Below are 21886 nucleotides of genomic sequence, written 5' to 3'. Positions count from 1 at the left end.
TCTCTAACAGCAGTATCAAATAAAGACTTTAGGGCTTCAGCATCTGTGCCTCATTCCCATACACACAACAACAACACGTTAAGTTACTCAGAAATCACCATATCCCTGTATGCATGGGGACGCTTCAGCTGTTGTTCATTCTGAAAGACAAATACTTACATTTAAGTGAACCATTAGCCCTTAAAATAAAATTTAACAATTATTTACATATATATTTATACCGTTCGTATAAAATATCATATATATATATGGAGAGAGGAAAGTATATTCTTCAGAATGGTTCTTGTTTTCTGCATTCATATGAAACAAAATGCCGGTACGTACATACTAGAAAATATGATTTTTATTTTAAATAATTATGAAGCCATAGAAAAAAATCACTATGATTTCATGTGGTTGAACTTTTAGAAAAGGTGACATTGTACTTTTTTAATCAGTTTTGTGAGAAAATATTCTTAAAATATACCCAATTCCCTTTATTCAGTGTGTATAAGTTAGGCTTCAATAGATAGCTAAGATCATTTAAGGATGTACTTCTATATTTGTAATGCATGTGAGTAAGCTGGAGGCACAATCTTGGTGCATTAAAGAACTTTTTTTTACCCCGTGTGTTGTATATATTAATTAGGCATGCAAAGGGGAGAAACATTTGTTTTTGTCGAATCGATTTCGAGTTCTGGTGTTGTGTTCAATTGACATTTTGTATGATTTGTTCTAGTTTACGCTGCATCGATCTATCATTAAACTATTGTTTATTAGTGCAACAAGATTCTATATTGCGTGTGCTGAGAGAATATCGGTTATTGAACACAATGACATGATGGGGAACAATTGTTTGATGCACACGATATCATGCAATCAATACAACTTAGCTGTTACACTTGAGTGGAATGTAGTCTTGATTTTATACATGATTGATGCATGATAACATGTACAATACGCATATGTCTAGATATAAAAAATATATCAATATATATCATGCAAAGACGAGCTGCCGTGTGTGTAATATGTAGGCGTGTATGTGTGTACTGTGTGCTGGTGAATACTGCTAGTGTATTTGCCGCCTGTCGATGGCGCGGATCTGTAACCTATTTTAGAGTTATATCTCACTTAATACAACTGGCACTACTATTGACTATTCATTTTAACTTTAAATACGATGTTTTTAGTATTCTAAATCGCAAAAATGTCCCACTCATACCACCCCACTCCGTATTGGACCCAAAACCCTAAGCCATACCTACGGAATATATCCAATATGTTCCATACACAACATGTAAGATAATTCGGAACACCGGCGTCGTTCACAACAACAATGGGCTATGTTGGTGAAAGACGGCAAATGAGGAAGCAGTCCTAAGAGTCTCTCATCGACAAAAAACAAATCTCAATTTTTCTTTTTCAATTTTCTGTACGTAGAATTTAATTGCCGAGGAGATTTTCTGGCAAGTATTTAATAAACAATTTCCATATCACACCGAAAATAAACCCACGATCTATATCAGCCTTCAGGCATGATATGGAAATATGTAGTTGAAACAGGATATATAGCGTTTTGAATCAGGATCTTAAAAGCATCGATTGCAATACAAATTTGGTTTAGACGAAGGCTATCCTACAATACATGTACTTGTTAAACAATTTGCTTGAGTGGAAAGCTGTTAAATGAATTGGAAATTACTAATGTATGTGTATTTACAACGACTGGCACAGTAAATTGAGGCAATCATTCATATGCATATATAAATATAGGCTTGTGATATAAATCATCTGTATTTCAAATATTTACTTGTAAACCAGACAGTGGTTACGATTTTGACTTTACAAAGAAAACGTTGGTAAATGTAATAACACGTAAGAATCATTTAGTCTTTCATCAGACTGAACTTTCAATTTAAAGTGCAGTTCACTCTGAATGCCTTGTCATTATATTTACCAAACAAAGTGCACACACACACATTATTTTGTTTCGTGTTTGGATATATTACATTTTCCATTGAATTATTTATTTGCGTGATACAATATTTTTATTGAATTCAAGAACAAAAAATGTCAGTGTCAGTTTCTCTGTCATTGCAACTGAATTGGTTAAATATTTTGTTATTCAAATCTCAATTGTTATACACCGTGTGTCAAAATAATAAACTGTATTTTGTCAAGGTATGAATAAATTAAATTTTACGGATGAATTATCAATTTACCTTTTTTTGTAGGGTTGGACGTAAAAAAGCGATGATCCTCAGTATCGTGTTGTATATCATTCCAAATATCAGTGGCAGCTTTGTTACCAGCTTTGAGCAGTTTGTCATTTGTCGGTTCCTGTCGGGAGTTTCCGTAGGTGGTCTTCTCGGAACTGGCTTCGTTATGGGTAAGACAGAATCTGACAACAGATACATATTACTATATTTGACAAGATACATGTTACTATATTTGAGAAAAAATTGTCATATTTTCATACAACTATTTTTTCTTGAAATGTACATATTGCTATGCTAGTATTACTTATAGAGGTTTTAACTGCTTTAGAAGTGTTTTAAAGAGGTTTTAACTGCTTAAGAAGTGTTTTTAATGTATGTGAAACTTTCAATATGTTTAAACTAGGGTTTATTTATTCAAATGCAACAGTTTTACATATTCTACTGAAAATTTCATATTCGTGTCATATTTTGAATTATGACTTTCAATATTTGACGAGTTTTCTATTTGAACTGTAATTCCGCGAATAATGCTCCACAAATACACGATATCTTAATCTACATCGAATATCATACGAACACGCTGACTTGATCAACGATTTAAGTAGAATTTTAAGGAAACGTGGGGAAAAATGCTAATTTATCTGCGCTGTTGTCAATATATAACAGTCGATCTTACAAGGGCAGTCAGTATAATTCAATATAAAAATGCCTGTAATAAAGTACTTGTTTGATACACGTTCTTTGTCACTAGTATATGAATACCCACATTAGACTTATTATACAAAAATATATGATATCATGATTAACAACCACTATTATTGTTATTTGGGTCTTTCGCGTGATTTAAACATTTTAACCTTTTAGTTCAAACGTCTTGTTTTATTGTTATTTTGCCATAAATTACTCAGATTGTCGAGTAGTAGTAAAACAACGATAAATAAATGCAATTAAGCTCACACAAGTGCATAGGACGACTGTAATAGAAAACCACCTGTGACATACTTATTTGGACAAAGTTTGGCTAAATAAAAAAGTTTAGGAAAGTAAAGTTTAATTATTTTGCCAATTGAATGAAAAAACAAACAGGATAGCAGTTGTTTTAAAAGACATGTGTTTAACAACATTTTATTTGAATTCATTGATTGATTGGGGATTTCCTTAATTTGTTTTTCACTTGAAATAACACATTAGTTATCTGAACACCGATTGAATGACATGACCCGGCCAATGAAATCAAGTCCAAACAGGATACTGAAATATCTTTTAAATACATCACAATGAATAAAAGTGTGTATTCAATATTTTAAACTTTTCTTAACACCCATCGCTTAACATATGGTTTGGCAAGCGTTCATTTAAATGCATTCCTATTCACTCAATGACGTCAAAACCATCAATAGAAAAGAGTTTGTGTCTAAAATATAAAACGATCTAATGTAATATTTAGCTAAATATATCAGTTCTACCTTACACCATATGACTAATTAATAAATGGCACATGACCGGTGTTTTTCTGTTCCCATATGCACCGTGGTTTGTCATTTACTAAGGGTATTGGTGTCGTCACAGCGTCTGTTTTACCTCATTATGAAGGAAAACGAAACACGTGACTCATGATGCCATTTTTATGATTAGTATGGATTCGATAAAGCCAATGTTCAACCATAGGTTTGTTAAAGGATTCAATTATGGTATGTTAAGGTTAACGGGGTATAAACCTCGTTGGATCTTGAGGCAAATTGTATGAATTGTAAGGCATTTGATATCAAACATATTTCCGAGACCCATTTATGTTTATCAACAGAAAAACGGAGTATATGCTTCTATTTACATTCGTTGCAGTCTCACTTCTGAAAATGATTCATTAAAAATAAAAATAAAATAGTAAAGCGAACAGATAGAATTCTACTCACAACAATAATATAAATAATGTTCAATCCTTTATTGCTGATGTTGCGCTGTGTGACCATGTATATATATCTTGTGATAGTTTCTACAATTTTCATTTATATGATTATCGCAAACGGGGAGTGATTATTTATTTATGGTGTGGTATTATTTTGGGTTTATCAAACCAAATATTACGATTATTGTTTTTTCATTGTAGTCATTTTTTATAGACATATCAAATACCAATGAGAACATCTACCACTTTTCTAAACCGATTATTGCTAATTCCTTATCCTCAAATAAGATATCTTAATATTAAATACCCAAGGTTGTGCTAGTTTAAACTAGTCATTACTGGTTTTAAAAGGTGAAAGCTCCACCAAATGACATATCAAGCTTGGCACGTCCTTCAACTGTTAACGTTCAGTTCAGTACATATAACAAGGGTGTCATAATAATTATCGTTATAAACAAGATTAGTCGCCAGTGTGTATACGCTTCACTTGCTACTGATGATTGAAGCCATGCCATGAAGATTTCATTTCAACCTGTTTTCTTCTTACCTTTAAACATACAATGGCCAAGTCAGGGATAATAAGTTGTTTACCTGCAATGTATCATGATACGTGTTTCTTGACCTACTTCTATATACATGCACACTGTTGATAATGTTGTGTTACGTAAACCCTCCTCATTTCTTTATCAACCTGTATAGTTATGAACACCAACATTGCGACTAACAACAATATACGTAGTTGGGAAAGCAAATACAATATATACTATTTTGGGCGATGGTTTATAATGTTAAGTTGGAAACAATAAAACAAAACTTTTTCTAAACATTTTCTTCAGGTTGGTAAGTATGGATTATGAAAAGTTTTTTACACAACCAATAAGAGTTTCTATGTGACGTTTCGATGACTAGTACAGTATTACAATGTCACCTTCATTGGACAAATGCCCAGTAAAGCGTATGCACACAAAGGTGTAAAATGTGTACGAGTTGTCTACAAAATCTATGTCCATTTGGCCACGCTGTAAGTGAATGTACAACAAGTGTTATATATGTACCGAAATGACTTGATTCAGCTACGCTTTGTTTGCTGAAGGGGACAGTGTACACACCGTACTAGTCATCGAAACGTCACATAGAAAATCATATTGGTTGTGTTAAAAGAACCTGTCATAATTAAACAAAACTATAGCATATATAAAGTACATTTAACTTTGTTACACCTCAAGTGAATTTCTAGCTTTTTGATTGGTTGGGAGAAAATTAAACAAAAATCTCTGTCACCCTCTGAAAATACATTGGTTTTAAGGGGCGCGGGTGATATTGCCATGAGACAGTGAAAAATATCACATGCGCAAAAAATGTGCGTGCACCGCTTCGTTTCCCCACCGTGATGGTCACAAGAACGTTTGACGGCAACAGCCAATTTCATCAAGCACCGGTGCGATAGCGATTGTAAACAGCAGACTATCAACAAACAGGATGTCATTATCGAGGTTTGCTGCCGTTTCTGAGCTACAAAGACTTTTGGTGTAACAAAATAGATATGACATTCATTAGCAGGTGACAGTGAATATTGTCAACCCTCAAAAACCCATTGTCACCCTCGGCTTCGCCTCGGGTGACAATGATTTTCTCGGGTTGACAATATTCACTGTCACCTGCTAATAAATGTCATATTTATATAGTGTGATAGGTAAAGATCCCTGTCGCACTGCACTGTGGTTTGTTTTGGATAAACAGTAACCTCCCTGTATATTCCGTTTGGATATAAATGTAGCATAGTTAGGCCAGGACACTTCTGTTGACCAGATAACTCAATTGGTCAGAGCGATACTTAAACTATCTGAAGTCAAGTGTTTCATTCCTCGCCGATTTCTTCTTCACTCAGAACACTGTTGTTGGATATACCCATCTTAATTATTATCAATAAAAGTACAACACTTTGTGATAGTTTTTGGCAGTGGTATTGTGATCTTTAATCGGTTTGTTGATCCCAAACATTTATTTTCAAACGGTAAAAACATTTCTGTATGTAAATATCTCAGGTTTAGTAGCATCGGATATCTCATATGATTAAAATGTAATATGAAATATTTTAATATCAATACATATCTGGTACCTGTTTGCGGCTAATCGAGCACTGGAAACGTGTTACGTGTCTATTAAAAACGTTAGTCACTGCAACTAATCATTATATACTGTATATAGCTACACAAAAGACAATTAATAAACGGGGGTACGTTTACGCCTATATTGATTTATCAAATGAGTCCACGTTATTGTTTTCCAAGCGCACGTGATTGATCGATGATTTTATCAGTGTTTAAAGACTTTAAGTCTCATATATTGCAAGATTACACCAACATGAAAAGGATGTTGCTGCAATCGTGAATATAATACGCAATGGCATTCCGTTTATACAATTTGACACGTGACAGTGGATTAATGTTTTATTATTTTCATATGACTACTGTATTGAAGATCGAATGCATGAATGCTTATAAATTTTATAATTCGGTATACATTAATATATCTATTGTGATGTCATATATAGTAACGAAATGACGTTACAGACTTCCATATTGAATTACGAGATACAGATGCGGACAATATATATAGAATTGATGCGCATGTATTGAAGACCTCAGGAATAGTATCAAACAGCAAAATGTTTCCAAAATATTCGCTGAAACAATTGATGTCATACAAATATATTTAATTCGCTGTCATTTCATATGAAACTAATAAAACCATTCAGAAACTTTTGAATTAATCTTGCCACGGATTCACTTAAATTACCTTTTATATAAATGTTCAGCCACTGAGAGGTTCGCTGAATCGGGAAGTCTTTTGAGACATTCTAGTTATGTTCAATTGCATTTTTTTAATATATTTTTTTTACATGTACATGTGACATTTATTTTTATGTACTCCAAATTGGAAGATCAGAAAGCATACGTCACCGGCTGATTGTGATGTCACATTACAATCAATGGTTTGTGACGTCATAATCTAACCACGAGTTTTCACGAAAAAATGGACAAACACTTTTGACTTATATCAGGGATGTGTTTTTGCCTAGTTTGGATTAACTAGTCAAACGCACTGATGGAAGGCTAACTAAAATAGGACCGCAAAGCTAGTAATCAAGAAGTTAAGAATTGGTCTCCGTGTCAATTTTTGTGTTGGTATTTTTTAATACTTAACATGCAAAATATATAAAAATGTATACAATGTATAGTTTCTGGGTTTTAAGTTTGCTTGCGTCATATGTATGTTTGAACAGGACTGGAGTTTGTGGGCCCAAGCAAGAGAATGTGGGCTGGAATCGTGATTGAACTGTTTTGGGCCAGCGGGACCATGCTGCTAGCCCTACTCGCCTACCTTATTCGAGATTGGAAATATCTCAATCTTGTCGTTTCTGTACCTCCAGTTTTGTTTTTATCATATATATGGTAATTGTCCACAACGGATACTGTGCACACAAATGTATTAACATGTCCTTTGTATATTCTCCTATCTTCAGCAATGTACACCTTGCACTCTTTTAAGCAACCTGTTCTATTTTTGCGATTCACCAATAATATATTGCCATGAAAATAAGAAGACACGAAACACGAAGTAGATTTGAAAAGATTTACGAGTGTATTTTGCGTAGTATTAAACATTTTATGTGGAAATATACTTTGATAAGAGTTGTTCCCCTTTGAGCACTATCTTTACATTTTTCATTGAATTGTCCAGATAAGGTCAGCATGAAATTCAGAAAACAACACAGTGAATACATTTTATGATGACAGAAACGAGAAGGTTCAATGATTAAAAAAAAACACGTTCAAATTATACAGGAGATAATATATATTGTTATAATCACGATTGTGAATCATATTAATTAAAAAATTTAAGTTACATGTTACAAACGGATATCTATATTACTTCCACTTCACTAATAGAAATAAAAAAAATGTTAAAATATTGATAATAGTCAATTATTTCGCGGGACAACACGATTTTAAAAAAAAACATGTCAATTTTTGTAAGCAGGTCTTAAGCATATACTAAATATGCAAACCACATATCCCATTTTTATAAATAATAACTTACGATGCATAACCGTTACGTTAACCGAAACATCTATATCAGGTCTACTAAATCTTAGTTTTCTTGTTTGATTTAATTACATGGATCGAATAGGGCATCACTAAGAATACCTCCAAATGAAGTGAGGTAATGACCACTTAAGAGTCACATATTGGTTAGTAAGTATTTGATTGACCTCTATGTTTCTATAGAGGGTCAGTAAGTGATCATTAAATGTGTTATTGCCTTTTTGACCCTTCAAACAGTTCAGAGCTGTCATGTGGTAATTCTCGTTGTTAAAATGAATTGAATTCCAAAAGACGTTGATCTCTTTTTTCATACTTAGCATTTCTTGAATTCTTTTAAATGTTACATTTGCCTCTTTAGTTCTCGTTGGCGGATTATTGAGAGCCTCGTTCAATCGAACTCCGTCTGCCGCTTCATATATTTTGACCGTCATTGTCGCTGAATAAATTGAAACAGCAATTGAGCAACGACCAGGTCAAATTCTTTTCCAAAGTAATAGGGAGGCAACTAAATCTTGTTTCAATTTTTCAAAAAACGGGGCACAGGCGCTTCCATGTTATCCTTAAAGGCGATACTGACCCTCGATCGAATAATGAATTGTATCACGTGACAGCTCTAAACCAAGACAGTTTAAAACTACATGATATAGAACTCTGTTCTAATATCGCATTCCTTTTTTACATACATGTACATATGATGTCCTGACATTTAACAAATCTTTATGTAGCAGAAAATATCTTGTGATACCACCATACGCTTGTGATCAACTTCAATGTGATCGCTATCGTAAAGAACTTACATGTTGTTAAATCAAGGGTAATGCAATCATATATTAAGTGTTTAATAAGTGCAATGTCACATAGTAAACAAAAACAGTTAAAAGTACAGACGATGTTCAAAAGGCTCAATCAAATACCAATTGATTTAGTCTGATTTTGATATAAAAAAGGACACCAGATATTTCTGTTTATAGCCTTATATTGCTTGTTTGCTCGTTTGCTGGTTCAATAAAGAAAATAAATATCCGGTGGTGTTATCACAATCTATTACACCTGTCTCAAACAATGTGATACCTGAACATCAACATACTTAACTAAAAGATATCTTTTGCTTTATGATGTTTTACTGAACTAAAATCAAAATTGATGATGTTTTTTCTCTTAGTGATTTAAGAAAAAACAAATTTAATCATAGCATTGCATAATCAAGAAAACAGATGGCCACGGACTTTTTATGGGGCTTTTTTAATGTTAATGTTAAAATATTTGTACAATTAACAAAATATAAAAGTCATTTTGATAACGTACATACCATCAAACTTCGCAATTATTTGTCATGTTTTCGTTTGGTATCATTGGTTTAGAAAAAAACGTCTGCTTTAAGCATGATCCTTATGAATTTGTTACCCTTCAGTAAAGTTCAACTTTGATTGTTATTTTTTTCATGAGAAGAATGTACTTTTTTTTAGATGAATAACACTAATGTAAAACCTGTGTATTCTGAGGTTTCGAAGTTTGTCATTCTAAGCAAATAATAATTAAAAACGTTATAATTGTTATAAATATACAAAAAACTAAAATGCACTGCTCACAAGGCCCACATTTTCCTTGCAGGATTATGCCAGAGTCCGTCCGATGGTTATTAATCAAAGGTCGGACAGATGAGGCGATGGAGATAATTCAGCACGCTGCACGTGTGAACGGGGTACATGTACCCAGTAACATATTACTGAAAGGAAAAGAGGAAGAAAAGATAGAACCAGAGGAACCGTCGTCGTGTTTTCCAGTTTGCAAACTCTTCTCGACAGCTAAAATGGCGGGACGGACATCGATCATTTTCCTCAATTGGTAGGCATCCATTTAACAATATTCCCTTTTAACTCGATGCGGAGTATGTCCTTAATCTTCTTTTGGAAGAGATGCATCATAATATAATGGGATCACAGTTCAGTCTGCGTGAAAATGGTTACAAGGGTACAGCCGTAATTTCAGTGCACTCATACAACAAACTCAACAAATTCTAGGAGGTCCATTGCTAACCAATTATAAAAGAGCTTTTGTTTATCTGGTTTTACTTTTTACCATTTTGTTATTTTTACTACAGGGCAGTGTGCAGTTCCGTGTTTTATGGATTAAGTATAAATGTTGGAAACATCAGCGGAAACATATTCCTCAACTTCTTTCTAATCAGTGTGGCTGAATTGTTGGGTTTCCTCAGTCTGCTGTTCGTCCTCAATAGGTTTGGCAGGCGACCAGTGTATATCTTTTCCGTTGTCAGTGCAGGGGTGTTTTGTGTGTGCACAACGTTCCCCGTCATCTTCGGCTCTCCGGGTTTGTATATCAATACGTATTTTTGATCTTTTTGTATTTTTTTTCCTGACCTATTAAATCCAGATAATTAGTCTAATAAAACTGAGCAATAAGGCAACGGAAGGCTTAACAGAGTCAAAAATGAGCATTTCCTAAAAGTACGTATCATAAAACATCCGGGAGAGGTCTTTAATAGCTAATTAGTCCTAAGCTGTCAACATTTGTTCTTCAATCTTAAAGGGACAATTTAGTGAAGTAAGTTTTGTTGATAACCTGAAAATCTAGTCGACACTGAAAATATATATCTTCTAACAAAAGTTGACGTAATTGATAATGACATGGCCTGAAGCCAATGTCCAGTGTGGTCATTTTCAGCTTTTGGGAAAGCCGATGATAAAAGTAGCTACGACCGCAATAGCGCAATATCCGGGCCTTTCAGTGAGAAGTAAACATGTGCAGCACTACGCTGTCGACCAACAACACGGTGTTAGTTATGATTCTGAGTTCACACATAACAAAATCTTGAATTTACACAATACACCGCGAGTAAGAATTATAAGTATCATACTATATACCCCTTAACAGATATTTCTGTTCACATTTGGATTTGAATAAATACTGACAGGTTCAATTAGAGCATGCACGCACTGAGATTGTGCCGCAGGGAGAATTTCAAACCGCAGAAAGTACGATATCAATATGTTTAAACGCATTTTGAACGATGTTTTAGATGCTGTAAGAAAAATAGATGCAGCTACTTGTATTCAGAGAGGCTAGGCGAAAAAAGCGATAAGTTACCTTCTGTCCTCGACTGAAAAGACATTTTTGTTAGCTAGAAATTCACCGACAGCTGTCGCTTAAACGTACGGCTGTACATTTAAGGATTTCTACATTACGGATTAAAAACGCCAAGAAAACATTGTCTCTTGTCAATTTCTCGACATGAATTGTTCGAACTATTTAATCACGATGAGTTTTGTGACAAGGTTATAAAAAACCTAATCACTAAATTTTCCTTTGAACGTAAAGCATGACAAACATAGACGACTCACTATTAAAATCTTAGATAAGTGTAACGATTTGCCTATCGTGAATTTTCATCTTGGTTTTGTGTTAGTCTCGGAAGCTGATGAAAAAATACAACACAGGAACTCCAAAAAAGCTAGTTGATCATGGCTATGAAAACGATATATGGTCGCCTTTATGATTTCATTGGCATGTATGTTACGTGATGTGTGCGAATTGGAGGCCGATGTGTTTGGTTATGATCATAAGTGTGCCGTGTTATTTCGTTATCACTACAACAGTTATCACTAGGAGTAAGTGACATTACCTGTCATAGATCAATATAGAGACGAAGAAGACGATTACACTTTCGAAACAACTGTCCCTTTCACTTTGTCCTTATTCAATAGTCGCTATGTAAATATATCGTTTGTTCATATTTTACCCTGATTTTATTGTTTCATATCCCCCACTGAGTGACGACATAATGTTATGGTTTTGTCAGTGCGTCCGTCCGTCCGTCCGTAGTAAAATGCTTTTGTACGATTTACTTCATTAACCCCTTGACACATTTTCTTCTCTTCTACACCAAAATAAAGTAAAACACCTGATTTTATTTTTGTGGTCATCGGATAAGGTAAAATGTCAAAAGCAAAGCGTCCATTCGTAGCAAAGAGCTTGTATTAAAGGTACGTGATGCGCCCCAAAACATATTTATTTTATGTTTACATCAACGGTACTTAATAAGACCATCCATGCGCATATATTTTCTCCTGCATGGTGTTGAAGTAAAATCAAGCCATTCTTGTTATAAAAGTATCCCCACCAGGTTCTGAGAAAGAATAAACCTGCCGTATCTCACTACGTGTCGATAGAGGCCACACATATATGCTTCCAGAATACTCGAATTAATTTCTAAGGAGATATTGAGGACACCCAGATTTATCTGTTGTTCCAATTGCAAATGTAACGCGGCCGTTGACCTCAAACAAGCAATAGATCATCCAGGGTTTAAAAACAAGGACTAAACTAGATTGTGACCGAAAGTAAGGTTTATGAATAAGAATGTATACATAGCTGGACCAGAATAAAAGTACTAGTTGACCAAAATTTGCTTTGTATCATGAACAAAGCATTTCATATAGCTTTATTGTGAAACGGAAATAAAAAGGGCTTAAGTAAATTGTGTAAAATATACGGACAATGATTTATAGATTGCTTCCTACAAACATGTGAAATAACATTTGACAGTACATCAAATACTCCCGTTTCACTGCGTTTTAATGTAAACAACTTGAAATTCATCGTTTTTGATATCAGCTGTTCTTCAAAATTATGTCAACGGATAAATATAAATATTGATAACGACACTTTGGAACCCGTATAAACATGCTGCATGTACGTACATCTGTAAGACAATATTGTAGACTAGTTGATATTTACAAATCTATTAATATTGAAACACAAACAGCAATACAACTCGATCGTTAAACATGCCAGCAAGAGTATATGGATTAATCTCGAGTTACAAGAGTTCAAGGTTGGTCGAGGTTATGCGTTGTATGTGCACACACCAGTTGAAGTGATATAACAAGATGTCAAAGGCTGATCGGGCCAGCCACGGGCTATTTTACATTTGTCATAACCTTGAAAAATCAACACTGTCATAGTACATGTACATTGAAAACGGTATAATCAGTCCTTACCATCACTTATCTAAACACGGACGCTATGTCCCGGTTGTTCAAAGGGTGACTAGAACTAACTAGTGGTTAGTAAACAAAACAAAATTTCCATACAACAAATCAAGAATATTTGTCGTAATTTCACTGCCATATATATATATATATATATCAAACTGTTGTGTTTTTAATATTTAGTATTGTTTTTTGTTGCAAATCGCTTTACTTTAGTGGTAACATTTTGTTATATTCACTAACCTTAGGCAAAAATGAACAAACCTTTCGGTGGACATTAGAAAGCACGACGTTTTAATATTGTTGTTGTCTCGGACAGGAGGCTGAACCGTAGCCTTTCTGCGATTTTAGGGACACTCAGTTCTAAATCTAATACATTCCTGTATCAAATATGTTGACCCTGTTAATGTTTGTAAATCTTTACTATCATCTGTTTTTGTTTTTAAATAATGGTGATGTTTGGGAAAACTCATCACAAACAATGAGCCCTTTGTATCAATAACTTCCTTATAACAATGTTGTGATAGCTGACAGAATCGTCAAAAGTGCATACAATTAACAACGGATTTCTATTTAAAGTTAAAACTGTTGGGAACGACAGGTCAAATCTCTAGCAAATGACAGCCAAAGTGATAGTTCAAAATTGGTCTCTCAATATTGTGTTAGAATAGGGTTTAATTTTTTGCTGTTTTGAAAAATGTGGTCTCTTAAAAGTTGGTTAGAAAAAGGAGATTTCTCACTGTAAAAGTAAGGAGAACAAAGTACATTTTGTAGATGATTTGTTTTTAATTTGGCCACAACTAAGAATTGTTAGCAAGATTATTTGAAAATCTTCGATAGAAACAAGTTTTATCTATCGTTCCATAACAACACTCGATAGGCAATTTCGCATAGCCAATGATGCAATATAAACAATTGTCAAAAAATCCATTTATGTTAAAAGTGAATGTTCGTTTTATTCTCATTTCAGAGATACAATGGGTTGCCGTATTATTAGCAACAATTGGCAAAGTCGGTGCTTCGGCATCGTTTGCCACGGTGCTTTTGTTTTCAGCGGAGTTATTTCCGACCGTTATCAGAAACTCCGCTATGGGAGCTGCCTCTTTCTGTGCAAGAGTTGGCGGGATGGTATCGCCGTATATTGTAGATCTCGTGAGTAAAAATCATTGACGTGTTAGCATTTCGTATATTTCCTCACCAACAGCACTACATTGATTCATAAATATAGCCGATACTGCACACGTTGTATGCTTCACTCTGTTTTTTGAATGATGTAATGCCAACGGCTAAGTTATCGTGCCACTAAAGGGCAAGTTTCACGCACATTTAAATCTCACAATTTGTGAACCGTGCCATGGTTTCTCTCTCGGGCAAAGTATCTGCAAACTGGTTTTATTTGTAATTGTTTTGGATAAGCGTCATATTTACAAATAAGGTCATTCCATGTGTAAAACGTATTTCTGCAAGTGTTTATGCATTCTGGAGGCGGTGTGCTGTTGTATATGACTCCCTGTGGATCTTATGCCGACTTTATAGTGTCACTTCACTGAAATACCAAACAGAAGACATACATTATTTTTATTACAATCTTTGTGGCCTGTCATCATATAAAACAATATGTTTGCCAATAGAATTTTGATAAAACATGTTTAAGAAAATGAAATGAAACAAACGAAAAGTTTAAAGACAAATTTCACCTTGACAACGTAAAAGTGGCTATGATTCGCTTTATCCTTTAGATCAACAGCTTTCATGTAGTTAAGAATTGAAGAGACAAATACTGTTTCGAAAAGGGATTCGAGATTTTAATAAAATATTATGGAAAATGTCCGTTGTTGTCTAAAGATCAATGCAATCTATTAACAAGTGTTTTACTGCAAATGGTTCGTCACATGATATGCATTGATGCTGGCTTTCGCTTTTCAATGAATAAGTATGGGTTATGTATGAATAACCCATCTTGACGGTTTTCTCTAAAGCTGGGATATTATTCAACGATTTAATTGTTAAGAGTGTAATTTGTTGAATACGCATCGATTCTAATTATTTATGTATTTATTTATGTTGGTATAAATGTACCTCTGTATAAGGCATCATATGGGAAATATAACAACTCTGAAAAGTAAAGGCTGTTTTGCATGAGGATATGAAAGTATTTTCATATTTTGATAACAAAAAGTCTTAAAGTGATTGGAAAGAAGAAACATGGATATCTAAAGTATAATACATGTACACCCTGTCCAATTGAAATAGGCGGGTTGGAATATATGTATATATATATATATATACATTTATAATAGTTTAAAAACTAATGACCTTACGGATTTGAAAAACAATGACTTCTCATGGTTTAGTGATAAACCCATTGCACGATAGTTACCTCAAATTCACTGTGTACTAAAAGTTTGTACATTTAGTTGATACATTTAGTTTGCTCCCAACCGTATGGCAAAATGATTAGAACTAATTAATTAAGACATCAATTATGGGATTTGTTTGTGTGTTTGTTTGATTTTGTTTATATCAATATAACAGATCTCAAATCTATTTTCGAAACTAATTGTTATGATTGGTCAAAGATTAATGTTATATCTTCATGATAGATTTTGCTTTCTGTCAATATATGAACAATATCAGTCGTATCAAATTGACAGCATCCCATATAAGCAAAACAAAGACACAACAAACTATAGGATTCATTATTTCCATATCGAACATCTTACTTACAGGCTCAAAGTGTCGATGGAGACTTTGGAAAGGCCCTTCCCATGATCATATTCGGTCTTTGTGCCATTTTATCGGGACTATTGGCATATTATCTCCCAGAGACACTACACGAAAACCTACCAGAGACAATAGCCGACTCAATGAAAAAGTAAGTCAGCCTTTGTTTTGGCTGTATATTTTGTACATTACAATAAGGGTCTTGCGTAACAAGAAAATATTTTTTTTTTATAAAGACGACATTCATTAACGAGTTCGCTGATATGTTCACATACATAATGTTGTAGGTTAGCTAGGTTTTTTTCCATCAACACCTATGGTCGATAGTACTGCAAACAATGTGTTATATACAAAATAAAAATGTTTTGCGAACAATCTTGGTAGCTTATCTGGTGACAATTCCGTCTTTGCGTATTGCAGAATTATCTTCTCTTGGGAGCAGGTATTGATTGTTAAGTCACTTGTTTGTGAGAGTAACGTCATTATTTTTTGAGAAAATGACGTAATTTTCTCGCACAAACCAATGACGTAACAATCAATACATGTTCACAAGAGAAGATAACTCTGCAATACGCAAAGACGGAATATGGGTTTGTGACGTCCCTATTACATAAATAACCTGACTTGATACAATATATTTTTACTTATGTTTTTGTGAGTGCGTGTGTAACAATTTTCTATCATGGAACAACCTGTATTGTTAAAAAATAAAACAAGGTAGTCTTCGTCTCAGATTCTGATACTACAACTGTTGAAGTGTACTGCGTGTACAACAGCTACTGCAGAAACAATATACTAAGACTTACACTACCATAGGTGTACCACCAACATTGATACTTTCAACATGCAATTTATATAACGATAACAACGTCGTAAAACGAGTTTTCAGTAGGGTAATCGTTAATCGTGTGCCTCTTTAAAGTATCTTATTATGCATACATCATGGATTTTACTTTCCTTTTCAGACCACGAAAGTCAAGACCAGACATCACAGCTATAGACGTTAATACAAACCAACCATTGATGAATGGGTACAATGCACAAGAAAATGAAACTACAGCTTAGTAGGTGCAGATTAAAGTATCAATAGAAACACACTATGAGAGACGAAAGGAAGCAACAACAAGTCAAACAGAATGGATATTTTAAGACAGATGCAAAATACTAACCTACGTTTCATAATATCTACGATGTATTTTAACATTCCAAATGCACAAGCTAGTCATCAGTATACATGCTATATTGTGCATTACACATGTTATGCATATCAGAGTTATCTCCCTTCTCTAAAGAAAAATGAGAACCAAAACATATTTCAGTGATAAAATGTCTCAAGATTCAAATCAATCATTACATTTAAAATTAACATATTGCTATGAATTGTTCTATCGTAGTGTTGGGGACCTTTCAGATAACTCGCTTAATATAGTTTTTGTTAAAGAACAAATTTGGACAGGAAAAGTCTACGACTAAAATATGAATTGTCCTTACTTCTGAGATTCATCATAATGACGCTGATCGCCATGAAGCGCTATTTGGCTATGCAACAAATTACACAGAAATGACACACTGCCTTCTGTTTGAGGTTATCTACCGCCTGCATCTGATGCCAATTTGAAAGACCTCAAAATACGGAATTATTCGATTCATATGCTGCATCGAATCCACACCACAATGCTCTTATCGTATAAAACCACGAGGGTTAGGGACATTCACGTGAAATTAATTGGAACAATAGCTAAGGCACACTGGACCGAATCATATGGCCAATTTTAATCTAGGTTATAATCTTAGGCCAGGCTCTGCCGAAACAAAATGCATCATTACCCGCCTATTTCAAGGGCACGATACGCGTTTCAGATTAATGAGGAATTTGGTTCTGCTTTCTGTCCTAGAAACGCCTGTTTGGAGGAAATTACATTATATCTTACTCTATTTTTCAATCCGATTTATTTTCTATTTCATTAAATCGACGTAAATTTAATTTCAGAAAATTTTACCCTGATTGATGACTATGTCGTGTTATAAGCAAATACATCATCAAGGTCATTCCGGTGGAATAAGGTATGAATATTAAATATTATAGAATGACAGTCCTGCGGAAATTGACATCAGCAATAGCTGATTAAATTGTAATATTTGCAAAAGAAAACAGCATGCTTCCTACGTCTTTAATACTCCATTATACATGTAGTAACTACTGGATTGTGTTCGATAAGTACCTTCGCCAAATTTATCTCATAAAACTAGAGATAATCATTTGAAAGCGTATTAAAATCAACATGGAGTGAAATATATGTGCTTTATAAAAATGTGATTAACATTTTCTCGCAATGATTTTCAATTGGTAATTATCGATGACTGCATAAAAAGTACGTAAGCGATCGTTGGTTGGTTCGTCGATTGATAATTAGGTTATAAAACCCGGTTCTTAATATATACATATATATATTTAGTACAGTTAAATTACGTTCAACAATACAAAACCAGTATGGGACACATTTTTATATACGTCAAAATAAGCAAGCTAAATCTGGTATAGATTTATCGATTTCCTATGCAATTTGGTTGTGTGTTTTTTGTTTGTTTAATATGACATTTTATGCACGGTTTGACACATATATCAGAAAATGCCTTTTCTATTTTTACACAAATGACTGTGTTCATTTAAATGTTATGCTCATCAGTCAACCATAGTCTTTATCATGTTTTGTATGTTTTGTGATAGTTTTTCTGAATAATGCTCAGGTGTATGCAATTAAAAAAAACCTGCACCTGAGTGGTGAATATTAATACAGATATGATTTGAAGTACCTGTATATTGTTAATCTAATTAACCATACCATGTAAGGTATCTCGTGAATTATACTTTAAGATACATGTACACAGATGATACAATGTACAACATTGAATATTGCTCACTTCAATAATCACACGAGGGCAGATATATTAGTAAAGCCTTTTGGATACATTCGTGTAACATATTCATATAAGTGTCTGAATACAGTTTGGTAAGATAATATATGTTATCGAGTATCTTTGTATTGATCATTTAGAATCGTGTAACCATATGACGGTACATTATTGCTCCCTTTGCATTGTTCGCTTAGATCTATCAAATATCAGTGTCTTAGAATTACTTATCTGGATAAAAAAACTCGTTTGACAACAGGTATCGGAGTGGTGTCTATTCAGAAACCCAAATGGTGTTATATACTTTTGGTTTATATGTGATGACAGGTGTCTTAGTAAATTAAGATAATGTTTGATTGGTTTAGCGTACTATGATAAGCTAATGTCATGTGCACCCATGTGTGTAACGGTGTGTGTGCAGGAAACGGTATGTTTGTGTATTGAAATAGTTCGGATGATACAGAATTCCGCGTGCTATCTAGCTGGAAGCATAATAAATAGAGTATGTCTTGTGCATGTAATAAGCTATATATATTGAAATTGGTTCAGCACCGATCCGTCTGCCAATATGACCTACTATATCACTGATATTTCATAAAGGTTGGTTAGTTTTGAAGGGTTAACCTCTTATCAACAGCTAAGGTAAGGAAAGGGCCTGCCTCCATGTGTGTTGTGTATGCGTGCATATGTGTGTGTATGCTGGAGGCAGGGTATGTGGGCGCATTTGCCGCCTTGTGATAACACTGATGCCGACTTTAAAGTGCTATTTCGCTACTACCATACCAAAGGCACATATCACAGAGTTTCACCCAGTCACGTAATACTGACAACTGGTGAACAATTTACATTGCAGCGGTTGTTTATATATTTCAATAAGCTACTGTAGATTTCACATTAAATATGTAGTCAACTACTTTTATCAGTCGACACTTTTGTATTCTCGATAATGTCTTCATTTAAAAAGACTTTATATTTTTTTATTTCTTCATGAAAATAAAATAAATGTATTACACTTCTTGACGATACATATTCCAGTGATGTATTTGGTAAAATGTTTTGCTTATTGAATTATTAAGGCGTTGGATTGTATAAGGGAAAAAGACGTATGTTGTTTGCTTAAACTACAAACAAATTTATAAAACAGACTTTTGTCTTTAAGCACTTCGCGATTATTAGCATTATCGCTAGTGCAGGCAGCCATTGACACAATTCGTACTTGTTTATATTTGTATATTCTCAATGCTATAAAGAATGCATGTAACTCTACTATATGAAGTTTAGTTTGGGCATCTGTATTCCAAGTTTAACCGGTTTTTTTTACGGAGAAGGACAACATACTCTTATACACATGTACTATATCATTTGCGTAAATAGTTTTGTGAAAGCTCATACCAAGACTACCCAACGCCATGTTTGTGGCCATATACATCTCTTTATGTATGTTTATTCTTCAAATATATATCTTTTGCGTGTATATTGCGTGACGTCGTATGATTCTAATACACTTTTACCATTAAATATTTTGTTAGGCTGAAATTGACACAATTGTAATAATAAATCAAACGTAAACCCTGTCTACACGTGACCTCTGTATTCGGGTTTATAAATACAAAGAAAACGTGACTAGAGGTGATCAGATAGCTAAACACAAACTTTCAGCAAAAGTTGAGACGTCCTATGATCCTAGTGTTCTTAAATCCGGGAAACGTTATTGTCAAGAACCACCAAAAGGGCAGCACTGAAAAAAATGCAAATATGCAGCATTTACACTCTCATTGTCCGAGTGGTTTTGTAAACTTGTCATCTGCAGATCTTGTGTCATTTTTTTTCATGTGTTTGGGTGTGAAAACCAATGAGTTATTCCTGATCTTCTCGTAGCTACATTGTCGGATAAACATGAATATTTATGTGCCGTCAGCGTAACAATGATGTATTAGCTTTCGGTAACAGCAAATCTTACCAACTAGTTGAACAAAAGCAAGATATCAGGACCTACTATCGACCCCTAACACACACACACACAAAACGCAGGGATTTTTGTCACATGGTGTAAGGCACTCTGTCGTTATCTGTTACTCAGATATGTTTATAGAAAATTTGTAGCCGTTAAACAATGGTTAATGTGAGTGATCTGTTAGCATTTCTATTCTTTACAGCATTGAGTGTATGTACTGCACAATTGTGTGAATTAAAAAAAAAAGTTGTTTTCTGTTTGTATTTTGCACATATTAAGACATCACATTATAATTTACCAGCAATGAAGGATATTCCTATGTTTATAAATATATAGTACATGTAATATGGTATTGCATACACAAAGCATAACTTTATTTTACATCTTTTATACCAGGTAAACAGTGTACAGTTGAGTTGTATATATGATACATGTAAATGTGAAACATTTGATTCTCAAGTCGAACTGTCTTTTTTCTGGAATTCTCTTGATTAATAAATTCATCTGATGTATTTACGTGTTTGTGCATTTTAGTCTGATTTGTTTTTGCTTAGTTTCGGCAAAACGTCCTCGAAACAGCAAGGGCCATATGAGGGCGAAGAACACTTCGTTTGATTTTGTTTTCTATTCTTTGAAGTTCGCCGACAATTAGACTTATTTTTGGAAAAAAAACATATTCAATATATAGGTTTACCACTGCCACAAAGTAAAAGGGCAACATGTTCAAACAGATGCAAAAACGCACAAATAGCACACACGAATAAAATATCACTGTTAGTTTATGATACCAAATTTATTGTACTAATTATTAAATGAAAAAACTAAATAGAATACAACAGTGTCATCAAAAACAGCCTAATATTAATCACAAAGTAACTTTATCCTTTTTGATTAAACAATTCGTAGTTCTTGAAATGTAAAGGTTTGCACGTGCTACAATGAACTATACATTGACATGGAAGACCACAGGTTAAGCTTAAAATTCGTAGGTCCAGAGAATTCACGATAATTCTTAGTAATTTGAAAACCTTTAAAGGGTATGGTTAACGGTTTTCTATATTAAATACTAGTAA

General features: G+C 33.9%; 1 protein-coding gene across 2 annotated transcripts in view; it reads left to right on the top strand.

Moving 5' to 3' along the window:
* The window catches only part of LOC110457942 (organic cation transporter protein-like), a 34656-nt gene extending 13317 nt beyond the window's left edge, over nucleotides 1-21339 (top strand). Inside the window, exons 5-12 of one of the 2 annotated variants that reach the window (XM_021509442.1) lie at nucleotides 2214-2368; nucleotides 7391-7559; nucleotides 8299-8331; nucleotides 9825-10058; nucleotides 10315-10541; nucleotides 14193-14374; nucleotides 15952-16097; nucleotides 16912-21339. In XM_021509442.1, the coding sequence (XP_021365117.1) occupies nucleotides 2214-2368; nucleotides 7391-7559; nucleotides 8299-8331; nucleotides 9825-10058; nucleotides 10315-10541; nucleotides 14193-14374; nucleotides 15952-16097; nucleotides 16912-17011 (1246 nt within the window). In that variant the 3' untranslated portion in view covers nucleotides 17012-21339. The remainder of the gene's footprint in view (nucleotides 1-2213; nucleotides 2369-7390; nucleotides 7560-8298; nucleotides 8332-9824; nucleotides 10059-10314; nucleotides 10542-14192; nucleotides 14375-15951; nucleotides 16098-16911) is intronic. The other variant, XM_021509443.1, reaches the window with a different exon arrangement.
* Nucleotides 21340-21886: the final 547 nt, after the last annotated feature.

The sequence above is a fragment of the Mizuhopecten yessoensis genome, unplaced genomic scaffold (genome assembly GCF_002113885.1).
Source record: "Mizuhopecten yessoensis strain PY_sf001 unplaced genomic scaffold, ASM211388v2 scaffold9385, whole genome shotgun sequence".
NCBI classification, from domain to species: domain Eukaryota; kingdom Metazoa; phylum Mollusca; class Bivalvia; order Pectinida; family Pectinidae; genus Mizuhopecten; species Mizuhopecten yessoensis.
Note: the sequence above shows the minus strand (reverse complement) of the source record. Positions and strands in the feature narration are given on the sequence as shown.